General features: G+C 48.4%; 1 protein-coding gene across 6 annotated transcripts in view; it reads left to right on the top strand.

Moving 5' to 3' along the window:
• Positions 1-22,026, top strand: part of LOC105104496 (plasma membrane calcium-transporting ATPase 4) — a 94,466-nt gene extending 72,440 nt beyond the window's left edge. For 3 of the 6 annotated variants that reach the window (XM_064477039.1, XM_064477042.1, XM_064477038.1), the window contains 8 exons: positions 147-234; positions 873-979; positions 5,773-5,964; positions 7,075-7,288; positions 7,892-8,103; positions 9,061-9,168; positions 11,126-11,302; positions 20,221-22,026. In XM_064477039.1, coding sequence (XP_064333109.1) covers positions 147-234; positions 873-979; positions 5,773-5,964; positions 7,075-7,288; positions 7,892-8,103; positions 9,061-9,168; positions 11,126-11,302; positions 20,221-20,535 — 1,413 coding nt within the window. In that variant the 3' untranslated portion in view covers positions 20,536-22,026. Of the gene's footprint in view, positions 1-146; positions 235-872; positions 980-5,772; positions 5,965-7,074; positions 7,289-7,891; positions 8,104-9,060; positions 9,169-11,125; positions 11,303-14,900; positions 15,079-20,220 lie in introns of all 6 variants that reach the window. The other 3 variants (XM_064477043.1, XM_064477041.1, XM_064477040.1) reach the window with 3 other exon arrangements.
• Positions 22,027-25,770: the final 3,744 nt, after the last annotated feature.

Here is a 25,770-nt window from a genome sequence, read left to right as displayed (position 1 = left end):
TCCTCTCCACTGGAGTCCGGAATAACAGTCCTACACGGGCCGTGGGACGCCAGGCCTCCCAGGAGCTCAGCATGTGTGGAGAAGTAACGCTTTCCTGGATGGCCGTTCTGGGCTTGACTGACCCAGGTGTGGTCTCGTGCTGGCAGGTAGAGCAAGAAGAGCTGGACAAAATCTGGCCGAGACTCCGAGTCCTGGCGCGATCTTCCCCCACTGACAAGCATACCCTGGTGAAAGGTGAGGTTGGCTCCTGAGCAGGCGCTGGGGGTAGAGGGAGGCAGGCCAGGGCGAGCGCAGGTAAGAACCCTCAGCCAAAGCAGCTGTCCTGTCCTGCACGGGGAGGTCCTAGGAGAGCTTCCCAGCTCGTGGCGGGAGCATTCAGTTCAGCAAACATCTGGGCCCCTGGTCGTAAGGCACGTAACACAGTTGCTTTTAAACGCGGTCGTGTCTTGTGGCCGGTAGCACCGTGAATTGGGCAGCGCGGGTTCAGCTCTTCCAATTTTTGCAAGTAAGGAAATTTGAGGCTGAAAAGACCAGTAACTTGCCCACATTGTCCAGCTGGGAAGTGGACGTGGTACCGTGCAACCCCTGGTCTCTGCCTTCGAATCAGCCAGTGCTTTTTGCTCCACATAGCAGCTGCCTGAGGGCACCAGACAGGATACCTGACGAGGCTAGATTTTCTTAGCTTAGAGTGCTACCCATGAAATAATTCACTGCTGTTGTGTGACAGTGTAGGACCTCCAGCAAAGGGAAAAAAAGAGTAGAAAGGGAGGTGGTGGCAGGGACCAAAGAAGAAGACTGGAAAAGCGCCTTCCGTGGGGGGCAGGCCTCGGACGGCGTGTGTGGACTCACTGTGGTGTGTCTGTTTTCCCCAGGCATCATTGACAGCACTGTTGGGGAGCAGCGACAGGTGGTGGCTGTCACCGGTGATGGCACGAATGATGGGCCGGCTCTGAAGAAAGCAGATGTTGGCTTTGCCATGGTAAGCAGCTCAGCGTAGCATCTGTCCGACTGCAGCCTGCCTCCGCCATCAGGAAGCCAGGACAGGCCCCTGGGGACTCGCTGCCTCCTGAACTGAAACATCGCACTGTGTGCTCTTGCCTCTAACTCCGTCTCTCCTACCGACCTGGCCAGTGATGCGTAGAATGAGGGACCCTTCAGGTACGAAGGCAGGGAAATCATGGCATATCATTGCCCGAGAAAGCAAGACCAGCTGAAACTACCCACGAACATGGTGATGTTGTCTGCCCAGGCGCACGTTGGAAAATCCATGTTCCGTGTGGAAAACGTGTGCTTCGTGGTCAGCACTGTTTATGACTCGAGAGGCCAGAAGCATCAGAGTCAACTTGGAAAGTTCACTTAAAATCACATATTCCAAGTTGGAGATCTTGATGCAGCAGCCTCTGGGCTGGATCCCAGAAATGTTTGGGTTTTCTTAGCAGGCACCCTTGTTGATTCTGACGTTTAGAAGCTCCCGGGTTACAAAGTACATCCTCACACTCAAGTAGCTTATGATTGTAAGCTTTCCATATACACTGACCTCTTGGTGATTTTTAAGCAGTGGCAGGACATTCAGGACGTAATCTGTCTTTAGGGCTCTCTCTTTAACAGCAATAGAAAATTTTTTTATTCCAGGAAATTGCAAGAATATACAGAAGTAGAGAGAATAGTTTGTTGAATCCCTGTGCACCTGTCACCCAGCGTCAGACATCAACGCTTGGCCAGTCTTGTTTCACTGACACCCCAACACATACCCGCTTCCCCATCTCTAGTTGAATTATTGTGAAGCAAATCCAAGGCATTATGTCGTTTCCTCCTGTATGTGTGTCCGGAAGGTAAGTATGTATCAATAACATATGTCTAAAAGAATCACAGCACTACTATCTCGTAACACAATTGATTCTTCACTGTCTGTTAGTATCCTGTTATTATTTATCCCATTATTAGTCCTATAATAATACGTTATTATTAATCCACAATAGTTAGTAATAGGATACTGTCATCAGGTATCTAGTCAGTGTTCACATTCCCCCAGTCGCTTCATAAATGCTGTTTTTATAGTTTATTTGTCCAAGGCAGAATCCAAATAAGACCCATACAGTGCAGTTGGTTGATGTATCCCTTAAATCTATTATTCTGTAACAGTAGTTCTTGAAGTGTGTGCCTCCTAGCCATACCTGGAAACCTACAGAAATGCAGGTTCTCAGGCCTTAGCCCAGATCTGCTGAATCAGAAAGCTTGGAGATGGGGCCCAACCATCTGTGTTTTAACAAGGCTTCTGGGTGATTCTGACACGTCCTAATGTTCAAGAACCACTGATCCTATAGGATCGCCGTGTTGGGGCCCCCAAGACCACCCTTTCCATTTGTGGGCTCACTAGAAGGACTTAGGAGACTCAGCATATGGTTGTGCTCGTGGCCAAGATGCCTCACATTGGTAAAGGAAGAATACAGTCAGGAGACAGTCACAGGCAGAGCCTGGAATCCTCACGCGGGCTCCCCGATGCTCCGTCTGCGAGGGTCACGAAGAGCACGCTCTTCCCCAGCAATGAAAATGCAGCAGCACGTGTGTGATGTTTCTGTCCAGAGGACCCCATCAGAGACTTGGTGCCCAGGGTTTTTATTGGGGTTGGTCATACAGGCACCGTCTGCCTAGCACGTCCTAAGATTCCAGACTCCCAGAAGGAAAGCAAGTTTTCAATGGAAACCAAGGGCATAGTCTAGGCACAGTGAATCACTAACTAATTTTCAATTAATTGTTGACTGGGAGCATTCTGAGAGCCACGTTCCTAGATGCCAGCCGAGGGCCAGCCTTGCACACAGGCCTTTCTCAGGATAGCAGTCTCAGGCCTGGTATGTTAACTCTTTTCTGCACAATCCTCTTCCGTCGTTTTTTCCCTAGCTGTTTCATTTTGAAGGAGCCGGGTTGTTTGTCTGCAGACAATGTCCCACGGCCTGGGTTTTGTTGATTGCATCCCTGTAGTGTCCTTGACCGTGTTCTTTTACCCTTTGTATTTCCTGTAAACTTACACGTCTGTAAGCAGTCAGATTCTAGATCCCATCTTTCACTAGGGGCTGCAAAATGACAGTGTTCTGGGTTTCTCTATTTCTGTAAAAAGAAATTTGCCCTCATCGGCTGTTTGGTTACTCCGAGGTTCAGTTCCGACATGAAACACAGGTTAAGTGCTTGATTCTTTTCCTTTATTTACCAGTTTTCAAAATAATGAGTTGATTTTTTAGGATCCTCCAAAGGTAACGAATGAATTGTTGATTTTTTAAAATTCACTAAACTACTAAAAGTTAATAGTCTAATTTTTTTTCATGTATTATTATGAGCTCATGGATTTATGTATGCTCGCTGTTTCAATCCACTGCCCTTACTATTGTTTTGATGTGCGTGTTGACCCATCACTAGCCCCTTTGGCACTGCTGAGTCCTCTTAGTACCACCTCAGTTGTCTATAACAGCCTTCCTGGTTTCTTGCACGATAAGACGTTCCAGATTCATCACGCATATTTCTTGTCCTGGATCTAGAATCATCCATGTCTCAAAGGAGTTCTGCTTCATTTTAGTGAGAAATGATATTTAGAGAACACAGTCTGAATGTCAAGATGTTCCTTACTTCTGACTAAATTACTGTTTCTAAAACTTTTCTGTCAACAAAGCTAGAAAGTCATATCTTTTATGTCTCTTTTTGCTTTGTGTTTCTTTGTTTTAAGATAGAGATAAAATACTGTGAATTCATATTGGCATTTCCAGTTGAAGTTTGGAATTACAGAATTCTAACTTTCTAATTTTATTTATCTGCCCTGATTTGGGGGGTGGGCAGGAGACGGTAACTAGGTTTATTTATTTATTGAGGAGGTGCTGGGGATTGAACCCAGGACCTTGTGCATGCTAAGCATGTGCTCTACCACTTGAGCTATATCCCCCCCCCTTATCTTCCCTGATTTTATATTTATCTCTTAAGCTGAAAATTTTGATTCCTAATGGCATTAACATAATTATTTGCATCATCCTAAAATACATGTAATAGTCTCAAAATAGCAATAATAATACAACTACTCTATTTGAAACAGTTGATTTCTCTTGCAGCCCTTTTTCTCTGTAGGTGTATCCCACTGGGGAGGCACCATCAAGTTACTGTGTTTTTTAAAAAGTCACTTGGAACGTTTCCCTTTGTGTGGTTGTGCCACCAACTGGTTATACCAGTTCATTTATATCATGTTTTGTGGTTTTTTTCCCATTTTGGAGATTGCTTACTTAATCTTACATTTGTTTTATACTTGTGTGAAGTAGTTACATAATTCTAAAGTCAAATGTACAAAACAAGGTCTATTCATAGAAGTCCAGCTTCTAGTCCTATAACTTCCACCCTGTTGCCTCCTTCTTAACCCCACAGGTAACTTCTCTGATTTTTGGTTTAGCCTTCTGTTTGTTTCTTTAAAATATAATCAAATGTATAATGTATTCATACCCTTACTCTCCTGGGTAAGTGCTACTTTCCTATATTTATCTATATACACATTATACACTCTTTTTTCCATCTTGCTTATTTTTACTTAACAGCCTAACTTGGATATTATTCCATAGTAGTATCTCTATAAAGATACTCTTTTTTCTTCCCTTCCTTTCCTTCTTCCTTTCTTTCTTTTTCCCCTCCTTTCTTTTTACAGTGCATGGTACAGCATTGTGTGGATGTATTAGAGAACTCTTTTTTTTTAATACTTTTATTTGTTTATTGAATATTTTATTTTTTTATTTTGGGGGGAGATAATTAGGTTTTTTTTTAATTCAAAAAATTTTGGTGGTGGGGAGGTAATTAGGTTTTATTTATTTATCTTTGATGGAGGTACTGGGGATCGAACCCAGGACCTTATGCGTGTTCAGCATGCACTCTACTGCTGAGCTATACCTTCCCCACTACAGTCGAGCGCTGCGTATTGTATAGACTATCAACAGATACTCATTTGTTGAATGGGGCCTTAAAGATAGGTGGGGCTTTAAATAGATGGGGAAAGAGGATGCTCTGGGTTCGGGCAGTAGTGAGCAGAAGTCCGGGCTCTAGATGTGAATGAGAGAGCCAGGGCATTGCGAGTAAGCCGGCAGGCTGTGCGCAGAAAGATCATGTGAGTGCAGGCTGGAAACGAACCAGAGGTCGCTTGTTGAGGGCTTTGACTACCAGACAAGAAAGTTGATTGTTTTTAAAGCACTGCTTTCAACCACTGATATGTCTATTCAGAAACTTTTCGTGGTTCCCCAGTGACAGGATTGTGAAGAAGGATGGGACATCAGAACTGTGCTTCCAGACTACTCTGCTTAGAGAAAAAAATGTAGGGTGACTTCAAGGTGTGGGGGAGATAGGGATTTAAATTAGATACTGGCAGTGGCCAAAGAAGGTTTTAAATTTGGTGGTTGAACAGTTAGGACTTGTTCCCTGCCTTTTATTTTCTAAGGTGGGGGAGTAGGAGGAGGGAAGGGAGAAAGGAGCAGCAAAGATATGTGTAATTCCAGTCTGAGTTCAGGAGCAGGTGGTGGCATCAGGACCCATCCCTCCCTTCCATACAGTGACAGTGACACATTTTCCCTGCATTTTCTTTGGGAGAGAAGACAAGGCAATGGATGGTGGTTTAGGCTGTAGAATTTGTGCGGTCATTGTGCCCCCTAGTGTTTATGCCGAGTTCTTGGAGGTCACACGATGGAGTCCGGGTTCAGAACGTAGCTAAACTCTGCTTTGTCCAGTTCCTCACTGTTTTCTTTCCCCTTCTTACCTCAGGGCATCGCAGGCACGGATGTGGCAAAGGAGGCATCAGACATCATCCTAACAGACGACAACTTCACCAGCATCGTGAAGGCCGTGATGTGGGGGCGGAACGTCTATGACAGCATCTCCAAGTTCCTGCAGTTCCAGCTGACTGTCAACGTGGTGGCCGTGATCGTGGCCTTCACTGGGGCCTGTATCACTCAGGTGAAGGGAGTGCGGGCTGAGCTAAGACAGGAGGGTTGAGGTGGGGGCTAAGGACCGTGGGATGTGGGGTACAGTATTGATACAGGGGAAGAAACGTAGGGCGAGAAGATGGCCGTGTCCCAGGCCTCAGTTGAATCCCTGGGACGTGCCCTGCCAAGTGTGGTCCTTGGCTTCGTGCAGGAAGGAACACAAGAGCGAGCCACAGTTAAGTAAAGATTTATTCAGAGAGATGCGCACGCCATAGACAGAGTGCAGGCTGTTTCAGGAGGCAAGAGAAAGGCCACGAGGTGTGGGGGTTGGGTGCTCAGTCTAAAGTAAAAATAGATCCACACTCCATAGTCAGAGAGGGGTCCTCTCACTCAGAAGGGGGAGCGGCCCCGAGGTGTGGGGGGGGGTTAGTTTTCATGGGCTTGGTAGCTTCACATGCTAACAAGTGGGAGGATTATTCCAACTACTTTGGGGCAGGGGCTGGGAATTTCCAAGAACTGGGCCATCACCCACTTTTTGACCTTTTATGGTCAGCCTCAGAACTGTCATGGTGCCTGTGGGCGTGCCATTTACCATGTTAATATTTACAATGAGTGTATAACGAAGCTCAAGGCCTACTGGGAGTCAAATCTCCCGCCCTCTTGGGCCTCAGGGCTGCTGGGAGTTGAGCCTTCCTCCGTCTTGGTGCTCATTGCCGGGTCGTTCTGTAAATGGCCGCGCCCTGCCCCCTTCCCTCCTGCCTCAGCAAGTTGACTGAGGAGCAAGGACCAGCGCTGCCGCAGTGGTGCGGGGGCAGGAGTCAGCCCTGCTCGGGCTCCCTCTGCTCGTGTGGGATGGTGACGATAAATCTACCGTTTAGCACCTACAGGTTAGCCAGCACAAGGGGCACAGAGCTGTACTGTCTCTGTTCTTCAGAAACAACCTTGCAAAGTAGGAACTATCCCCACTTTACAGGGGGAGAACCCAAGGCGCAAAGAGGGTAAATAAGTTTCTCAGTGTCACTCAGCTAATCAGAGGTGGCTGGCAGGAGGTGGGCCGTTTCAAGGGCAACGGTGTGTCTGGTGAGTGAGGAGGGGGCTGACCTCCAAGGGAAGCTAAGAGGGCTGGTGCTCTTCCCACCAGGACTCCCCCTTGAAAGCCGTGCAGATGCTGTGGGTTAATCTCATCATGGACACTTTCGCCTCGTTGGCCCTGGCCACCGAGCCCCCTACGGATTCTCTGCTGAAGCGTCGCCCCTACGGCCGGAACAAGCCTCTGATCTCGCGCACTATGATGAAGAACATTTTGGGCCACGCAGTCTATCAGCTCACTGTCATCTTCTTCCTCGTCTTTGCTGGTGAGCCGAGGGCGGGGAGGGGTCGGGGGCGGCAGCCGGAGTGTTAGATGGCGATGGGGACAGAGTGACCCGAGGAGAGAAAGTAGCACGAGACGGGGGAGTAACCGCAGCTTCGCTTGCTGCGCGCATCCTCGGTTCCCCCCGCGTGGTGCACTCTGCAGTTTTACGTTCTCCTCTTAAGGATCTCACAAGGGTGGCTTTGTGATACTGTTTGGTTTTTTTGTTTTTTTAGATCATAAAACTGAAGCTCAGGTCACATCACGAGTAAATAGTGGTACTAAGATTCAAATCTTTGTCTGCCTGACTCTAGGGCCCCTACTTCTGCCGCCATGGGCAGCAGTTAGCCCTGCTCGGGCTCCGTCTGCTCGTGTGGGATGGCAGTCATTTACCTACCATTTAGCGTTTCAGTGGAGCAGAGAGAGAGCACCAGATACGTGAGACCAGGACTAACACTGAAACTACTGGGCAACTGTTGTAGCTCAGATACTGACCTGCTAGCATGGACCCCAGCCCTAAGCCGCCAGTGAGGTCGGCGTGCTCTGACTCAGCCTGAGCCCTCATTGAGAGCTGCTTATCCTCCAATGCGTCCCTTCTCCCAACTAGGTGAGAAGTTTTTTGACATCGATAGTGGGAGGTTGGCACCCCTCCATTCACCTCCCAGCCAGCACTATACCATCGTCTTCAACACCTTCGTGCTGATGCAACTCTTCAATGAAATCAACTCCCGCAAGATCCACGGAGAGAGGAATGTCTTTTCAGGCATCTTCCACAACCTCATCTTCTGCTCTGTTGTCTTGGGCACATTTGTCAGCCAGGTGAGAGTCTGGCTGCATTTGAGCTAGTGGGTCTGGGATGATCCAGGCTGGATGCTGGGAGCCAGGATTCCCTAAGTGCCCAGGAAAAGGAGTAGGGGGGGAATGGGGACTTGGGCTGTGGTTTGAACATGTTCCCGATTGGCTTCCATCTGTACATTGTTCTAGAATTGGACCCTGCTGTGCCAGGTGCTCCAGTGCAAGGCAGCATGTTGGTAGAAAATAAAATAAAACTCACAGAATCCTTTGATTATCTTTCTAAAAGAGGAATGTCATTCAGTGACCAGGAGGAAGGTCATGGTCTTCTAAACCCTTTCCATGTTTCCTGCCAGCATACTTGAAACATATGTGCACGTGCTGCGAGGATCCTCTCCCTGCCCCCGCCCCTTTGTTTTGAAAGGGCTTCATGATAGAAAATGCTACACAAGAAGAGATGGGATGGTGCGCGGGTGGTTGACAGATAAGCCTGGCCTGCGCTCCTCCTGTGGGAACTGGGATCAAGGACGTGGCTGCCCCGGTGGTGAAAGGCTTGAGCCCCTTCCTTGTCCCTGTTACCAGGGCATCTGCTGATTCAAGAGAGTTTGACAGAAGAGCTCCTGCTTCACCCCTCGGCGGGGTGACCCCTGATTGGCCCCCCTCCTAAATTCCTCTTCTCCATCACTGTCCCTTCTCTTTGTCACCCACTGGCTGCAGTCACAAGAAGCCCCCAGCCCTTGCATTAATAATGTTCATATTAACTGGTCTGTTGCCCCATCAGAGTGCTCTGTTGGGACTGTGTGTGTCTGTCTTGCCTCCTCCCCACCTGGATCTCCTCTTTCTCCTTCCCCAACAAGCAGACCAGGGTTTGCACCACGGGGATCCTGGGCCAGGGAGCTGGCGTGGCGTTGGTGGCCCTGACTGGAGGGCTGGCTCGCTGTCACTCACCTCCCTGATGCTGGGCTGCCTCCTCCTCTGTTCTAGATTCTCATTGTGGAATTCGGGGGGAAGCCCTTCAGCTGTACGAAGCTCACCCTGTCCCAGTGGTTCTGGTGTCTCTTCATCGGCATCGGAGAGCTGCTGTGGGCCCAGGTGAGTGCGCGCACGCGCTCCCTGCGCGCTCACACGGCCAGCGGACCTCCTCTCCTCTCCGTGAGACGGAACAAGCAGCCGTGGAGACTTGCGGCCCCTCGCTTCGTGTTCTCCTTCCTTCTCCTCTCCACCACCCAGCAATCGAGTTCTCTCCATCTCGTAGGACCCCAAAGTGGGAATGATCAGTACCCACCAATTCAGAGGCTCTGATCTCTTCCCTAATCCTGCCTGGGGACAGGCAGATCCCTTAGCTTCTCTGAGATGGCAATGGAAATTTTCAGTGGGATTTTGCTTAAAAAAAGAGAAATCAAGGGTCTTAGAAGTAGAAAGCATATGTCTTTAATGAAGCCACAGTCTGGCCGTGGGCCGCCGGGCTGTCATAGTTTAGGGCTCTGTTGCTGCGTCTGTTTCTCACCGTAGCCTTATCTGGGATGGATGCCTGACTGTCACCTAAGATAAATCCAGACTCACAAGAGCTCTGGAGAAGCAGGATGGCATATGGTTCAAAGCACGGACTTTGGAACTGACTACTTCGGTTTGAATCCCAGTTCTCCTTTTCCCACGTTGAGTCACGCTGAGCAAGTTTCTTAACAGCTCCGCCTCCGTGTCCTCAGCTTAGGAGAGCAGGGTCGTTGTCAGCCATTGTTAATCAGCAAAGTCGTTTCGATACAGAAATGACTTCAAACAATGTCTGGTTCTCTGTAAGTATTCGGTAAGTGTTAGCTATTAGTATTATAATCATATGATCAGCTTTGGTGAGAGTTTCATTCCTTCCCTAGTAACACTTTGCAAGTCTCCCTCATCCTCAGCGCTGGCCTGGGCTGTGTCTCTGCTTTGCAGACCCCACGTCTCTACTCACTGGGGCCCAGCTGGGCAATGGAGGCTTTGCTCTAACTGGCCCCAAAGGTCCCCCCCAGGACTGCAGGCTTTCCCCACAGACCCATTAGTTGTGTCTTTCATACCTCCTGGATGCCTCCATCATTAACCCCATCCCGGTTCCTAACGGAAGTCCCTCCACCCTGTTCTGTTTGCTGAAGTTTGCTTACCACTGGGTCCCCAAAGCACGTCTACACTTGGGTGAACTTTGGTTGTTTCTCTACTGTTGGGAACTCTGATCTCTAGGTCTAGTCTCACATGTGGCCATGTGGCCTTGATGCCAGCTAACAACTTCCTTCTGCATCACAACTGCTCCTTCCAACATCCAAAAGCAGAATTCTGGCATTCTTTCTCTTTCCAAGCACTTGGCTCCATACTAGACCGCTCATACAGTCCGTCCCTCCCACCCGCCCCGCCTACTCCTCATCCTGTCCGTGAGGGAGAACTGAGTGACTGACTTTGAATTGCAAGCCCGACCTACCGCACCACGTCTTCTGATAATACTTGTACGTCCCTTCGTCCAGGGGCTGTCCCACCCACTTCCTCACCCCAGGCCCAAGAAGACGTTTAGTATCCCCTCGCTATAGCTTCATAAAACAGGAATGACTTCGCACATGGTAACTAAGAAGAGGGTCGCTCCCCTTCAACACCCTGCTTTTCCTCCTGGCTGTACACGTGCACTGTGACCATCCTGTCCCCAGACTTGTTTCCTCCCAGGTCCTTGTCTCTGTCCCTTCCTGCTCTGTACCAGGCTCTATGGTCCTACTTCTCTTAAGAGACAGATGGCAAGATGAAAAGAAGATCTGAGCCAGAAGGAGGAGAATGAAGTCTATAACAAGGCGGATGGCTGGTCTAATGCTAGACTGTGAGTTCTCTTTTCTACGTCCACAGAAAACCTTCCTCAGGGCCTGACAGCTGGTAGGCACTTGGCAAATGCTTGCCTGAACCGGCTGGCACCCTCCTCACTGCTCCCGCAGTGGCGAGGGTGATAGGACAGAGAGCGACCTACGCAAGGGCCTGATGCACGTCAGTGAGCGCCAGCTCTTCTCACCCTGAGTCTGGTGTCTCCCCTTCTCCTCAGATCATTTCCACGATACCTACCCAATCCCTGAAGTTCCTGAAGGAAGCTGGGCATGGCACCACCAAAGAGGAGATCACCAAGGATGCTGAGGGGCTGGATGAGATTGACCACGCGGAGATGGAGCTACGCCGAGGCCAGATCCTCTGGTTCCGGGGCCTGAACCGCATCCAGACTCAGGTACTCCTCACCTGTCCTCTCCCTGTCTCTTTCGGGAGGTGTTAGGAGGGCAGCAGTTCTTGGTGGCCAACATCTCTCCCCTTCCCTTGCTTTGGGACAGACAGAGGGGCGTAGAGGTATGGGCTCCTTCGAGAGGAGAGTAATCATAGCGCCTAGAGCACAGGACACTTAACTGCTAGCGTAGTCCTTTAGCTTTGGGTTCGTCTAAAGCCCACTTCCCACCGTCCATCAGGTGGGCAAGCTTCCTGCATAAGGTCTCTTGCGAGCACTAAGCCTAACCTCAGGCGGAAAATGTTCAGGGTCTTTCCCGACCCTTCAGGGGGAAGGATTTAGACAGTGTCTCTCTGCCAGCATCCCCAGCTGACATTTGATGTACATCCTCAAGCTGCGGTTAGGGTAACGTAGTTGTCATCTGGAGGGATCTTTGTAAAAGACACTCACTCTCTTGTATCTTCCCCACTCAAAACTGAAGGCCATGGTGGGGAATCTGATGGATAAGTGTGTATAAATGACAGTGGTCTTTCAGTGCCTGAGTATCTTCTACAGGATTCAGCCTTGCTTCCCAGAAAGGAAGAAGCTATAATTTCCTCAAGCCTCTCCCCTTTTTGCAGTTTCTGAAATGACACAGAAACTGCTCCTGCTGCCCTTGAGCCCCCTGCATGTGGCGCTACAGGGACCCCCCACCCCACTTTCCACGCAGCGACCGCAACACCCTCTCCCGGGTGAATGGGCTGGGCGGGCGTTGATAATGCCGACACTTACCTACACACCTCGACTGTGTTAGTCCTGAGATTTCCCGTCTCAAGAAAGTGGAAACCCCCCAAGTTCTCAAGGGTGTTCTCCAGAGAACAGGTCTGTTCCTCTCTAGAGATCCCAGAAGTAAACTCCACTCTCTCAAGTCAGCCTTGCCGAGGGTTTTGAACATTCCCTCGTCAAGCCCACCACTTCCCAGGGAAGAGAGCTGAAACGAATAGTCTAAACACAGCGGTCCCCCACGTACCCGCGGCCCTGCCTTCCTTGGTTTCCGTTACCCACGGTCAACCGCAAGCTGAAGATATTAAATGAAAAATTCCAGAAATCAGTAACTCACCAGTTTTCAGTTGCATGCCGTTCTGAGTAACTGATGGACTCTCACGCCTCCCCACTCTGTCCTGCCCCGAACATGCGTCATTCCCATTGCCTACCGCACCCTCACTGTGTAAGCTGCCTGCCCCTTAGTCTAGGGGAAAAACATAGGATACACAGGGTTCAGTGCTGTCCACGGCATCAAGCATCCACCAGGGGTCTTGGACCGGCTCCCCCCCCCCCCCCCCCCAGAGAAAGGGAGATGGCTGTACCAGCGAGGAATCTGTAGACAAGACAACAGACGGAAATGGGAAAGCAGGTGCTGGAGCCCCTTTCCCCCTCTCTTGAGTTTCTCCTGCCAGAGAGGGACATCCCTATGGGACCTCAGAGCCTGGCCAGAGTCTCCACACCTCCCCCCACGCCCCTGCCCACCCTCCAGGCTGCTGAGTCCATCACAAGCAAAGGCCTCACTGCCCAGAATACTTGGCACCTTAGGGCCTTCCTTTAGGTCTGCTCTTTTCAAAATAACCTGTCTGCTTTTCTCCCCCTCAGGATCATCTGCCTCCTCTTCTACTGTGTAATTTTTTTCCTAGCCAGGATTTCCTCGTTCCAGTGTCTCCTGGCTCCTTGCCAGTCTCCTCTCCTGGGGCCTGAGATTCATGGATCTTCCTTCTCCTCCAACTGTCAATTCCCATTCCCTGACTCTATAACTCTCTGGTTTCACTGCCTACGTAGCTTTAGGTGTACCACCTCTCTCTGTTGGAGTGAGAGGCAGTTGGACCAGAATGGCATTAAAGCCTTAACTTAGGCAGCAAAGGCAACCTGTTAAAGATGCCATGACGAGCCGTCGCAGTGTGCACCTGACTGCACCAGCAGATGAGGCTGGCTGCTAGCGTGCATCCTGGACACCTAAAGCTCTCTCCTGGCGTCAACTCTTCAGCCTCAGCAGGGCTCTAGCAAAACTCCCTGCCAGCTGTTGATCCTTGTCATTCTTATTGGAACACTTAGGGGTGGGAGGTGTCGCCAAGCTATTGTCCCATCTTGGGTCCCCTGAGTATGGGGAGAACTCAGCACTAGAAAGCAGAAGTTTGGGAAACCTGAGGGCTAGAATCCTGGGAAGGTAAATCTGGGGTCTAGTTTCGTTGTGGAAGCTGGGAACTTGTAACCCTAAGAAGCACTGAGGAAGGCGACTCCGCCACGCCTTCTGACATGTGGCTGAACCCGCCCCACATGCAAACCTCCTCCTCCAACAGGATCAGTCTCCTCCATCCCCTGGAACTGAAAACTGTCTTACGTGCCCAAGGGTGGTATTTTAGCTCAAACTTGGTCTGAATCCCGAATCTAGCCCTAAACATTTCATGGCTTCTCAGGAAGCTTTATAAATGAGAACTTGTCACAAGGTACCTGCTTTCCTACCTCCTCACGTGGGGAAATGAAGTTAGGTGGGCGGGGTCAGCACCTGTCCTGCATGGCCTTCGGTACCAAGCATGGGGACACTTTCAGGATGATTCCACCAGATCCTGAAGGATAAAGGAATTCCTTTTGATGTGTTTCCTGCTGCTTAGAAGTCAGAAATGAGGATGGTAGGTTTGACTGAGGCCCCAGATCAAGACCATTGTAGGAAAACGAATGGCGTTAATTGCTTCTGTCTCTGAGGAGTAGGACCCTGAAAACCAGAGACAACTTGTGTGGGGCTAGACTCGCAGCTGCTGACCACCACCACCACCACCACCATCAGCCAACAGTTCTCCCCCCCACCCCCCAACTGCTGAGTTCCTGTCTACACCGCTGCCAGACATTTCAGGGTCTCCAGCACACAATGCTTGTAGTAGCGTTCTCCCTGAAGAGCCTGGCCACGGGGTTCCTGAGCTCCGCTCTCAGGGGCCCTGTCCACTTCCACCCAAGGAAAGGGTGTCTCAGAGAAGAACCTGGAAGACGATGAGCCTGGCAGCTCATGGGCCAGAAGCCTTCCCACCATGGGCTGCTACAGTGCCTCTGTTTAAACACATGAGTTTTTTCCCTGGAAAATCTGCAAAAATACGTAGTCAATCTAGTCGGTTTAGAGGTTCCTGAGCCTCAAAATTCAGTAATATATCCTTTACCTTCTATCTTAAATTGCATACCTTATTTTTTTTTTTTTCAAGAGTGTAGGTCAAAGCAGGTAATGAGCTGTCACTCTGTCAGGAGTCATGAGGTGGGGAAGTCTCTTTAAATTTTAGATACTTCTGGACACCAGTACACCTAAAACATCCATCGTAGGCTGAAAGGCACGAGAAGACTGGATTCTGGCTGGGTATTTAGACCCCATGGCAAAATTGTTCCTTAAATGAAGTGTGATGTGCAATTAATGTTTTTTCTCCCCTTTCCTCACCATTGCTTTATGTGTGAGGGGATTTCTCTCTTTTGCTTTCCATCTCCTTTTCCCAGCTCTTTCCATCCCCCTCCTTCACCCTCCTGGACCATCCCTTCCTCCTTTTTCTTCACCTCTTTCTGACTGTGGAGCAAAGCTGTCTCACTCTCTGATTCTTTGCAGATCGACGTAATTAACACATTCCAGATGGGAGCCTCTTTTCAGGGAGTCCCAAAGCGCCAGACCATGAGTCAACACCTTGATGTAAAACATGTTCATAGATCCTATGTCACAGTTGCACCAGTCAGATCTTCCCCCAGCACTTCTGGCGCTGCCGCTGTTTCATCTTCTACTCTAGGCAGTGAGTGATAGTCTCTTACGATGCATGATTTGCTGAAATGACCACAAGAGAGCACGTGGCATCCACTTTAACCGAATGTGGTTAGCTTTTTCTTTTGTTTTTTTCCCTTTAACCTTTGACTTAAGGAAAGAAAAGTGGGGCAAATCCCACTCCAAAACCTTTTGATGTTGAAAAGCTATTAAACTGTTACCATTTTAAAGACAATAGTCCTGTTTTCTGACTTTTCCTTTGCATTGCATTCCTTCCTTGAGTTTTTTGTTTGTTTTACTTTACTTTGTTTTTAGCTTTGTTTGAGTATGTTGTCATTTCTCTCCTCTCTCCCGTCCTGTCCTCCTGCTCCTTTGAGTCTAAACTCAGTCTTCTAAGGTTAGGTGCAGGGTTAAGCCAAATGACCCGTCAAGAACTCTCTTCACTGGGGGACACATTTGAGATCTCCTGAAAAAAGAGAAAAAAAAAGCATGAAGGGAGCTACTGTTTCCATGGGGCTGTTTGATTTTGTTATTGTTGTGGGGTTTTTTTGGGGGGCGGGGGTTTGTTTTTGTTTGTTTCTTTTTTTACCAGTAGAGCTGTCATAATTGAGTCACTGTTGAACTTGGCCAATAATAATAGTCCTTTTGGCTGCCCTCCTACTGTTGGCTGACAATATTGGCCTCAAAGTTGTAGCTGACTGTGAAGAAAAGCTGTTCAGTTCAGATGCCCAGTGCTGAGCATCCCCGTTATTTTACTTTTCAGGGACTTTAAACCAAGCTCTGGCTTAAGAATCAATTCATTCACATCTGGATAGGAGAAATACATGGAAAGATCAAAATAACTTCTTTTCCTTCACTTGTTGAACTTTTTTTTTTTTTTTAGGAATTTCTGAAGAGCAACCTTTTTTCTTCTTCCTTCCTTCCTTCCTTTCTCCTTTTGCTTCTTTCTTTCATTCTTCCCCTTTCCTTCCTTCCTTCTTTCCTTCCTTCCTTCCTTCCTTCCATCCTCCCTCCCTCCCTCCCTCCCTCCCTCCCTCACTCTCTCTCTCTCTCTTTCTTTCTTTCTTTCTTTTTTTCTTTTCTTTTCTTTTCTTTTCTTTTCTTTTCTTTTCTTTTCTTTTCTTTTCTTTTCTTTTCTTTTCTCTCTCTTTTTTTTCTTTTCTCTCTCTCTCTTTTCTTTCTTCTTTTCTCCTTTCTTCCAGTTGATTGTTTCACCTATAGCCAGCACTTCATTTCTTATTTCACACAGAAAGCTTTAGGAACCCCCTTCTCAGCCAGTCAGCTGGAATGCTGCCAGAGCGCTACCTAAGATCTGGTGGATGGTTGGTAGATTATTAGGTTCTTGCTAATGCTTACGCCTTCCTATTTCTGGTCATTTTACCTTCCTTAAGTGGGACGCAGGTTCTTTGCTGACAGTGCTATTAAGATACTTGGTGAAGGAGCCTCTCTGTATGAAGTGTATTGTGGGCTTCAAATATCTGAGTGTTTAGTCTATTTCTCCCTCCCCTAGTTCCAGCGACCCCCGCCCCAGGGTTGGCAGGTGGGGCAGAGAAAGAACAGCTGCGTTGTCTGCGGGTCACTTGATTGTGCGTGTGGAGGTTGACAGACTTAGACTATCTGCTGTCTTTTTGGCCGATTCTAAGTGTTCTCATGTGAGGGGCAGAGGGAGAGGACATTTATATAGATACATATGTAGGCCCAAAGGCAGTCAAAGAACTAAGTAAGTCTTACTCTGCAAATAGGCAAGGTTTTCTCTCCCTAATCCTTCCATATTCCTCTCCTGTTGCCCTTTTTCCTCCAGCTTTGCCCTATCCTTCCAACTGGTTTCTGTTCTTTTTTTTGTCATGCCTCTCTGTTAGGAAGGGTTAGTGTCAGCTGCCTTCTTGATTTGAAGGTGGAAGGAGACTAAGCAGCAGACAGCCCACTGGGCGCACGTGGATTTGCTGGTGGAGGGTGTGGCTCCAACCCTCAGAGACTGGGAAATCAGGGGAGGCCGGCCACACCCGCCCTTCCTCCAGCTCGGCCTCCTTGCTTGGAGGGCCTAGGAGTTACAGGCGTGCACCTGAAAACCCCCTTTCCCACTCCAGACTTCCAAACGAGTTCAATTATTTATCTAACCTTCAGAAGATAAATCTCTTAAGATTTTGCTCTTATAAGAAGGTCCCTAAACCCTTCTCTTCCCCTGGTTTCTGAAAAAGGAGCAGAAAACTTAAGAATTTCAGCTGCAGAAATGGAGTCCTCATCTGCCCATTCATTGAGCTCCAGAGAGTGGCCCTGAGCGCTCATACCTAACGTGAGGTCCAGCCTGCTTGGGGAGAGTCATGAGAAAGAACTGCCCTTCCGTCATCCACTCTCATCTGTAGGACAGGGACCCCAAAAAGGCATCTCCCAGAGACTTGGGAAGATGACGACCGGGGAAGGAAGGGTTGATTGGCTGAGTGGAGAGTGCCTGAAACTTTCACAGCACCCGCCTCACTGTCTGTGTCTTGTTTCCCATACGCTGCTCATGCATCAGGCGCCATGCATCGGGGAGGGTAGATGTCACCACCTGGGGTGGGTTGGTGGCGATGTAGCTGTATGACAGCTCATCAGCATGTGTTATGTAGTCTCTGGACCAGTGTTGGAGTTGAGCACAACCCACGGCCTATACGCACCTCACCCTTCTCTCCACCCGCCCAGCCACCAGATGGTTCTCCTTAGCTCACTGACTCCTCTTCCCGTGAGCTTCCTGAAGTCCTGCAGTCTAGCTGGATGGCTGTTCCTTGCTCCCCCAAAGAAGAAATTGTCCCTATTTTTTCCATCTCCATCCCCAGCTCACTTTCATGTCCCTTATGTTTGCCTGTGCCGGTGTTACTGATCGCCCCAGCAGATGAGAGGAAGAGCCAGCAAACGGGGCCCCAGACCCTCACTCCAACCCGTTTTTAAAAATCTGTTTTCTAGAGTGGGCTGCACATGTAATTGTGTTAACAAAGTATTCAATTACTTCAAAAAAATAGAAGCAGGAAGTTTGAAAAATCACTGACATTGAAGATGATCAACTGATGGTATTAAGGCGCCTGTTGTCCTGTAGCATTTGTTAGCAATGCTGAGATCTCAGGAGTGAGTGAGAAGCATGAGCTGTGTTACCAGCCCTACAGGCGCCAGCATGGCTTTGGGTCCATCTCTTGACCCAGGCAAGGGAAGAGGGCCCTGGGTTTGGGCTCCCTGAATCCAAGGTGCCTTGCTCCAAGATTTGACATCGATCAATGAAAACTTGGGACCTCCTAAAAACCAGATGGAACCTATATTCCATCTGATCTCACCTAACGAGGACAAGTAGGCCCTTACTTTCTGTGCAGCATGGTCACTGTGTGCCTGGGTTCCTTGAGTCTTCTTAGTGGAAGGTGCTGAGCTGATTCAGTTGAATCGCAAAGAGTCCTTTGCCTTCTGAGCTCTGAGCACCCTCCGTCCTGGGTGGGGCAGCCAGTGTGTTGTGGAGTGAGGCAAGGTCAGGCAAGCCTTAGCGACAGGGACACAACTTCAGTGCACCTGCCTTGTGCATTGTTCTGGAGGTTTCCTACAGTGATAGGAAACACTGGGACAAGCGATCCGGCCGGCGTATCTGCCTGCCGCTTTGTGTGCTCTGCCGTCTCCACATTCCTGCCTCTTCTCCAGGAACATGCTCTTTGCTTAAAGAGCAGAGTCATGAAAGATGTGCCCTGCCCCAGCCCTCATCATGGCTCCGTAGCTCCGTCCTCACCTCCACAGCTTCTCCTGTGTCACTTCCATTTCTTTTCTGAGGGAAGAACTTTGGGACCAGACTAGGATCGGCCACCTCCCAACAACCAACACAGCCCCACAACCGCTTTCTTCTCCCCTGGCCTCTCTCCCCGACCTCTCAAGATCCAGCCTTCTCCCCCACCTCAATTCTGCCAACTCAAGTTCTAAACCATACCTCAGAGAGACCTGCAGGTCCGAAATGCAGCTCCCAAAGGAGCTGGAACCTGTGGATAAGGCAGAGGCTGGGCACAGGGATCAATTATGGTCCATTCTCCCCTCTTCTCTAAAGTGACTCAACCCCTTCCTCTGTTGTGCAGTAGAACAAAGGTTTTGACACTTATAGGGCAGTGCATTTCCCTTTTCCCAGCCGACAAATTGTTTCCTCCGTCCTCTTGGACCACCCCATCAGGAAAGCCCCTTGTGTGGAGCACTGCCTCCCGGATCGGGTGGTTTCTCTCCTGGTCCCATCCTTTCCCTTCTCCACATAAAATCACGTTCGTCTTCACCATTTACAAACAGCTGGAGAAATCTGCACGACTGGGCACAGCTAATACGCGTCAGGGACGGGGACACACGCGTCCAGCCTCGTCTGGGCTGAGAGCACGAGCCTTCCGTCAGTGCCGGGAGGAAGGCATCTTCTGATGCCTGTGTCTTACCCGCCTCTTCCGGGGGAGGGGCGGAAGGAGCGGAGTCCTGCTTTCTCCGGGGGAGGAGAACGTGGCGGAGAGTGTGGGACTGTGAGCACGTGCATGCTTCCTGACTGAAACAGCAATTGTTGGGAGCGCGCACGAGAGCTCTGCTTCCTTGCATCTGCTGACACGAGGGTCGGCTTGTCTGCCTTGCTGCTCGGTGTTCATGGCCACTTACCACCCAAAGTGTATTGTGTGCAAACTGATACGTGTTTGGCTCTTCGAGGGTTTCAAACAGATAACTAAACTGCAATGTGTGATTTTTCCATTCCACATTCACAAAATGTTTGGCCTCAACACGGAAGCCCACGTGTCAGAATCATCTTTTAAGTTTGGCTATTAACTTGCACCTGGTTCTAATGTCCTTGCCCTCCATCCAAAAGAACTAACGAATCTTTTGTTTTCTGTTCCGTTTTAAGAGTGGATTGTTTGGGAATGCTAACTTTGCTTTGGATTTTCTACTTTTTGTTTTAATGCAGCTTTTGAAATATTCTAGTTGTTTGCCATGCCTCACCTTCCCCACCCCACCTCAGTGCTTGAAATTTGAGCCACGTGACATTTCTAGTGTTTCATGATCTCTTCTCATACGTTTGGTTTTGGTTTTTTGAGCAGTAGTGTTTTGTAGTTTGGGTTTTGTTTCTCTCTTCAAACCACCCAGTTCCTTGTTCTACGAGCCAATTCTCACCTCCGTGTTTTCTCACCCTCCTTTTCCTTCCCTGGCGTAGATCAAAGTGGTCAAAGCGTTCCATAGTTCCCTCCACGAAAGCATTCAGAAACCCATGAACCAGAACTCCATCCACAACTTCATGACCCACCCCGAATTCACCATAGATGAGGAGGGGCCACGGACACCACTCATGGATGAGCAAGAAGAGGAAGGTCTTGAGAAGTTTTCTAAGCCTGGGACTAGCATGGCCCCGTTGGATGGTGAGGTCACTCCATATGCCAACAGAAACAACAACGCGGTGGACTGCAGCCAAGTGCAGGTTGCTGCCTCCCACTCGGACAGCCCTCTGCACAGCCTGGAGACGTCAGTTTGAACTGGGTTCTCTGACTCCCGTTCCTGCTCACCCTGTTGCCCTTTGTATCTCTCCCTTCAGTACGGTGAGAATGGGACTTCTCACTGTCATGTCAGCTGCTCCCAAGCGTGTCTGAACCCCCACCTGACCGTGAGGAGGGAAGAGCACAGACCTACAAGGATTTTGACTTAAACTTGAGTTGGGGTTTGTACCAGGACCCTGTTCGACCCCAAGTAGGTAACGAATGGTAGAACCGACTCTTTAGGTCTATCAGTTGTCACTTTTAAAGAAGTGGTGACAATCGTCTTGGCATCTACCCCAGCCCAGATGCTCCCCAGTATTCACATCTATGTCACCAGTCTCCTGACGTCTGGGTTTTTGACCCTATGCGTCTGCGCCGTTTACAAGCTCATTTAAGGGTTCAGAGCCACAAACATCCTCACATGAAATGTGTTCAGGTAGGAATGGAAGGTGTAGATGCAGCTGAGGGAGTGATTGTTTTAAAACAATTTTTCCATTTTGAAAACTTACACCTAGAGTGCTTCACCTTTCCTGCCCTTCCAGCCCGACCTCCCCGCAGCCTCTCGGTCTCTTGTGACCATTGTTTTCCTTGGCTTCCTTCTTTTTTTTTTTTTTTTTTTTTAAAGTTGTAATGATTCAGAAAATGGAAAGGGCATGGAAGAATGGAGTAGACTTTAACCATCCTCCCTTATGGCCCCAGTGGAACTCTTGATTTAGTGCTAGAGGCAAATAGGTTTCTTTGCTAACAGGGTCCTTTGGAAGCAATTGAGAGCTGGTAAGAATGTGTTCCTGCTGTTGCCAGGTTATCTACTTTTAAAACATTTTGATTTTGAAAATATGCATCCAAAGTGGGAAGCTCCAGTGACACTTTGCTGACTTAAAGGAGCAAAGGACCCACCCTGAGAAGCCCCTCTCCTCCCTCCCTCCCTCAGTGGGGTGAGGTGGAGCCACGTCTACAGGACCTCTAATGTTCCTCCTTGCTGATGGTGACGTGTGCTCTCCTGTGCAGGGGTCAGCTCATGTCTGCCAATTCGTGTCTCCTACGAGATAAGTGAAGCCTGCCCTGCTCTTCCTTGAGTGGTGGGAGTAGGGAGAAGGGGCTCGAGGCTCTTACGAACTGCCATGTTTCCATCTGGGAGAGTCAGGTGCCCGAAACCTATCCTCTCCAGCCTTTTCTTCCTCCTCCCTCACCCTTTTCATCTGAGCTGTCCTAGGATGGAAGAATTAAAGGAGCAGTCCCCCCGACACATCCCATTACTACACAATCCACCAGATTTGATTTGGGTTTGTAAAGGTTCCATGCTTCAGCGATCTTTTCTCTGTCTTAAATGCTCATGGGGGAAAAAACAGCTCAACCCAAGCTGTTAGGTGTTCACATATATATTTATTAATTACATTGGAAGATTTAGTTCTGTCGAGTCTTGTATTACCTCAGATCAGTTTTTAGAATAAACTCTGGAGGCTGTTTTTTCATTCCTGCTCCCAAAAGACTCTCATGGTGCCTGTTTAAAGTCAATGGTTGTGTGTGTGTATTCTAGTTTCCATAGTAAGAGAGGAAACAGAAATATGCAAAAAAATATAGTTTTCTTTAGATCATAAACTGATATTTTTTGAGTTAGCCATATGTATTTTGTTTAAAGGAATTAAAATAAAGTGCTGTCGTGTAAGCCTGGGGAGGGGAGCACATAACCAGCTGTTAGACATGACAGGTCTTGTCATTTTGTCATTGGTTTTAAAACCAATGCACCATATTCCTTTTCTCCAAACAGCCATCTTTATACTGAAGGGGAAAAAAAAATTCGTTGGGTTCTAGAATTTTTTAATATAAATTTTGTTGACATGGAATTAAGTTGAAGTGTTTATGTGCATGTTTTTTTATGTAAGTTTTTTTTTTCTATTTAGTTTCAGTGATCCGGCTGACAGTAAATAAATATGGAAGAAGTTAATAAAGTTTCCCCCCCAAAATGGTGCTTTGGATCTGAAAAGTCTGATGGGGAAAAGGGAAAAATATTATCCTAGATTCTTCTCTTGAAAAACCTAGAAAAATGGGCAGTAGATCACTGCTGGGAAGGAATGCATCCAGGAAGAAGGGACAGCCGGCAGGAAGCGAGTGTGCACCCCCATGGAGATGGGTACCAGGCACTAGTGATCAGGACCAGGGACCTCGGTTAGACTTGCAGTTTGTGAACAGCTGTCAGAGTGGTACCCACGACACCGGCTGCCAGGATGCTCTGATTGGGGGTTTGCATTTTTTATGGTTCTTTTACCTCCTGTTGCCCCTGGATTTTTCCATTAGTGATTTTTTTTTTTTTTTTTTTGGCAAGGATCTGATTTGAGATTTCTTCCCCTCCCCTAGAAAAGTTTCATACAATCTATTAGACGAGAGATAGAACTCTAAGTGGAAAAATAAAGGCTGGTTCTAGCCCTAGATGACAGTATGGGGGCTAGGTCCTTCCCAGAGGTGTCCTCTGCCCTCTGAAATGACTCCCTCATGTCTAAGGCGGTAGAGACACCACTGAGAAGTCCCTCTGGCACTTGTAAGTTCTTTGAGGCTTGGCTTTCTTCTCCCAGCTGAGCTTCAGAAGGGAGAGCTTGCCCAGTGAAATCTGAGTGATTACCTCACTGCCGAAAACCCAGAGGGCCGTGGCAAGCTCACGTGTGCCAGACACCTCTAAATACATCACCTCCTTTCTCGCTTGCTCTCCTTGCCTAGTGATCGAAGCAGCCTATGATGCCAACACAGGGTGCACCCTTCCTCACTCCTCACTCCTCGGAACTGGGGACCACCTCACTGTGGGGGGGGGGCGGGGAGGCGAGGGGCACTTCTAAATGCCTGCTCTTCTTAAGCCATTCCAGCCTCTTCCTCAGAATAGACCAGACACCCTTGCGCTGAGCTCAGTGCCGGCCTTTACCTTCCCGGCCCTGCCGTCAGGTCTGCGGTCCGCTTTCCTCCGAGACGGAGGGAGGGGGGCCCCCCCGATGGAACTGGCCTTTGGTTCATGTCTTCTCCCCATATGTGAATGTGCCGTGTGTATGTGCCAACAAACCTCGCTCTGTTCTTTTCAAATCAGCACGCAGATAGGAATTTTGAGTTTCTTTCTTTCTTTCTTTCTTTTTTTAAGTAACTAGTATAACAAGCACTGGTATTTTTGTATAAAAGGGAAAAACAAGACAAAAGATTGGCCTTTGTGGTCTGCATGACTTAACAAACAAATGATGATATCAAAGCAATGCGTACCCCAGTGTGTGTTGCCATAATTTGCAGTTCAGGCAAACAGGGCGCCCCACCTGCATTTGCATTTTGATATTATTTAAGCTCTCTGTATAATGTTTTGCATGTAGTTATATGATTCTTAGGAAAAAAATATGCTATAAATTGGCAAATCTGAAATTCAAATATGTTGTTCCACTGAGACGGGAAAAATAGAAGGGGAGTTTTGAAAAAAAAGGGGGAAAAAAGGATACTTTTTTTGGAACCAATAAAGCTGTTGCTGATGAGCAAAAACAACACTTGTGCACTGAGAATAAAACCCATGCCCACTTGTAACTGTGCTGTCCTCAGTGTGTGCCCCACTCGGCTGATGGCACTGGCTGTCGAAGTGGAGAAGGGGTCTGCCACAGGCAGGCCGAGAGCCCATCTTTGCGAGCCCGGAACTCAGCTTGTCAAGGGCCCCTGGCATGCTTCTCGGCCGCTGTTTCCCTCTGGTGACTTGCAGCCCTGGTGCCGGCTTCCTTCCCTTGGGGGACGGCTTTGCTTTGCCCTCCTTGGTTAGAATCTACAGTCAGGGCCTTGTGAAGCTGGAGCTTTTGAGAAAGGATGAATGTGGAAGGGTAAGAAAGCGCTTGGTGGTCCTATCTTTTTTTCTTTTTTCCTTTGCTTTATTTTTATTATTGTTGTTGTTATTAACAAAATGCCTGTTGGGAAAATTGGTTTCCCTTATATTAGCCGCTGTTTCCTGCCTTTCTTGTGGGGCTCTCCAGTCCCCATCTTCCCAAAGGTGCTTTTGGGGGGGGTTCTTTGTTTTGTTTTGTTTGAGGGGTTTTTGCTTTATTTGCCTGTTTGGGTTTTATCTGTGTGTGTGTCTGTTTCAGTCGCTCCATGTTCCCTGGGTCTCTAGCATGACTGATATGAGGCCTTAGTTTCAGGTCAAAACAGCTTCCTGGCAGGTCATTTGGGTTCTGAGCTTTCATATCGCCTTCCCAGTACCCAGAACGCCTTCCAGCAATTCTCACCTAGATGCACAGTCAAGTTCCCTACTCTGTTTTAAAACATTGAGGAAAGAAAGAACTTCGTCAGCTTGCCAGGATCTTTTAGGAAAGTACGATGTTGAAGAAGAACACAGACTCTCCCAGCTGTTTGAACAGGCTGGTTCCAAAGGAGCCATCAGCCTTGATTGAAAAGTCTTCTGTAGTGAGAAGTCTTAGCCCCGCGTTTCTTCACTGTCCTAGGCTGCCCTCCACAGGCACAGCCACCCTGCCCGCTTAGTTTCTTTGAAATATATGAGGGAGAAAATAATTAATAACCAAACAAACAAACGGGGCTGGGACTTACTGACAACAGAAATCATTCACAATACAGAACTGACGTCTTGTTAATTCCATTGTAGCTTCCCTCCCAAATACCGTCCCTAAAAAAGGGGTGCAGAACACGCACACACATACGCACACACAATACACACACGTGCGCACGTGCACACACACCCCCCCTTACATTCTTTTCTAAAGTCGGGCCGTGTATTTCTCCTCTTAGTCTCACCTTGCCTTTCTTGGGCCTGTGTCTCTCTGCTGTGCCAAACAGGATCTTAAGAATCCATGCCTCCTAACTCCAGCATGTGCAGTAAAGCGTGGAGAAAAGTGAGCTTTAAAGTAGCCTTCTGGCAGAGACCAGCGCATCCTAAGGCGTTGGTTTAATGGGGTGTGAAGCCAGCTCAGCTCCTCAGGCCTGAGTAACCATGTGGAAAAAAGCAGGCTCCTTTCTTCCATCTTTCCCTCCCCACAGTTCTAAAAAATATTATTTCTTTGCCCTCCATCTTTTTTTTTCCTTTTTTTTAAAATTATTTTTTAATTTGCCTTCTTTTTTTTAATTGAAGTATAGTCATTTTACAATGTTGTGTCAATTTCTGGCTTACAGCATAATGTTTTAGTCATACATACACATACGTATATTCATTTTCATATTCTTTTTCATCAGAAGTTACCACAAGATACTGACTACAGCTCTCTGTGCCATACAGC

This window comes from Camelus dromedarius, chromosome 21 (genome assembly GCF_036321535.1).
Source record: "Camelus dromedarius isolate mCamDro1 chromosome 21, mCamDro1.pat, whole genome shotgun sequence".
In the NCBI taxonomy this organism is placed as follows: Eukaryota; Metazoa; Chordata; class Mammalia; order Artiodactyla; family Camelidae; genus Camelus; species Camelus dromedarius.
This window is presented reverse-complemented; position numbering and strand designations above follow the sequence as displayed.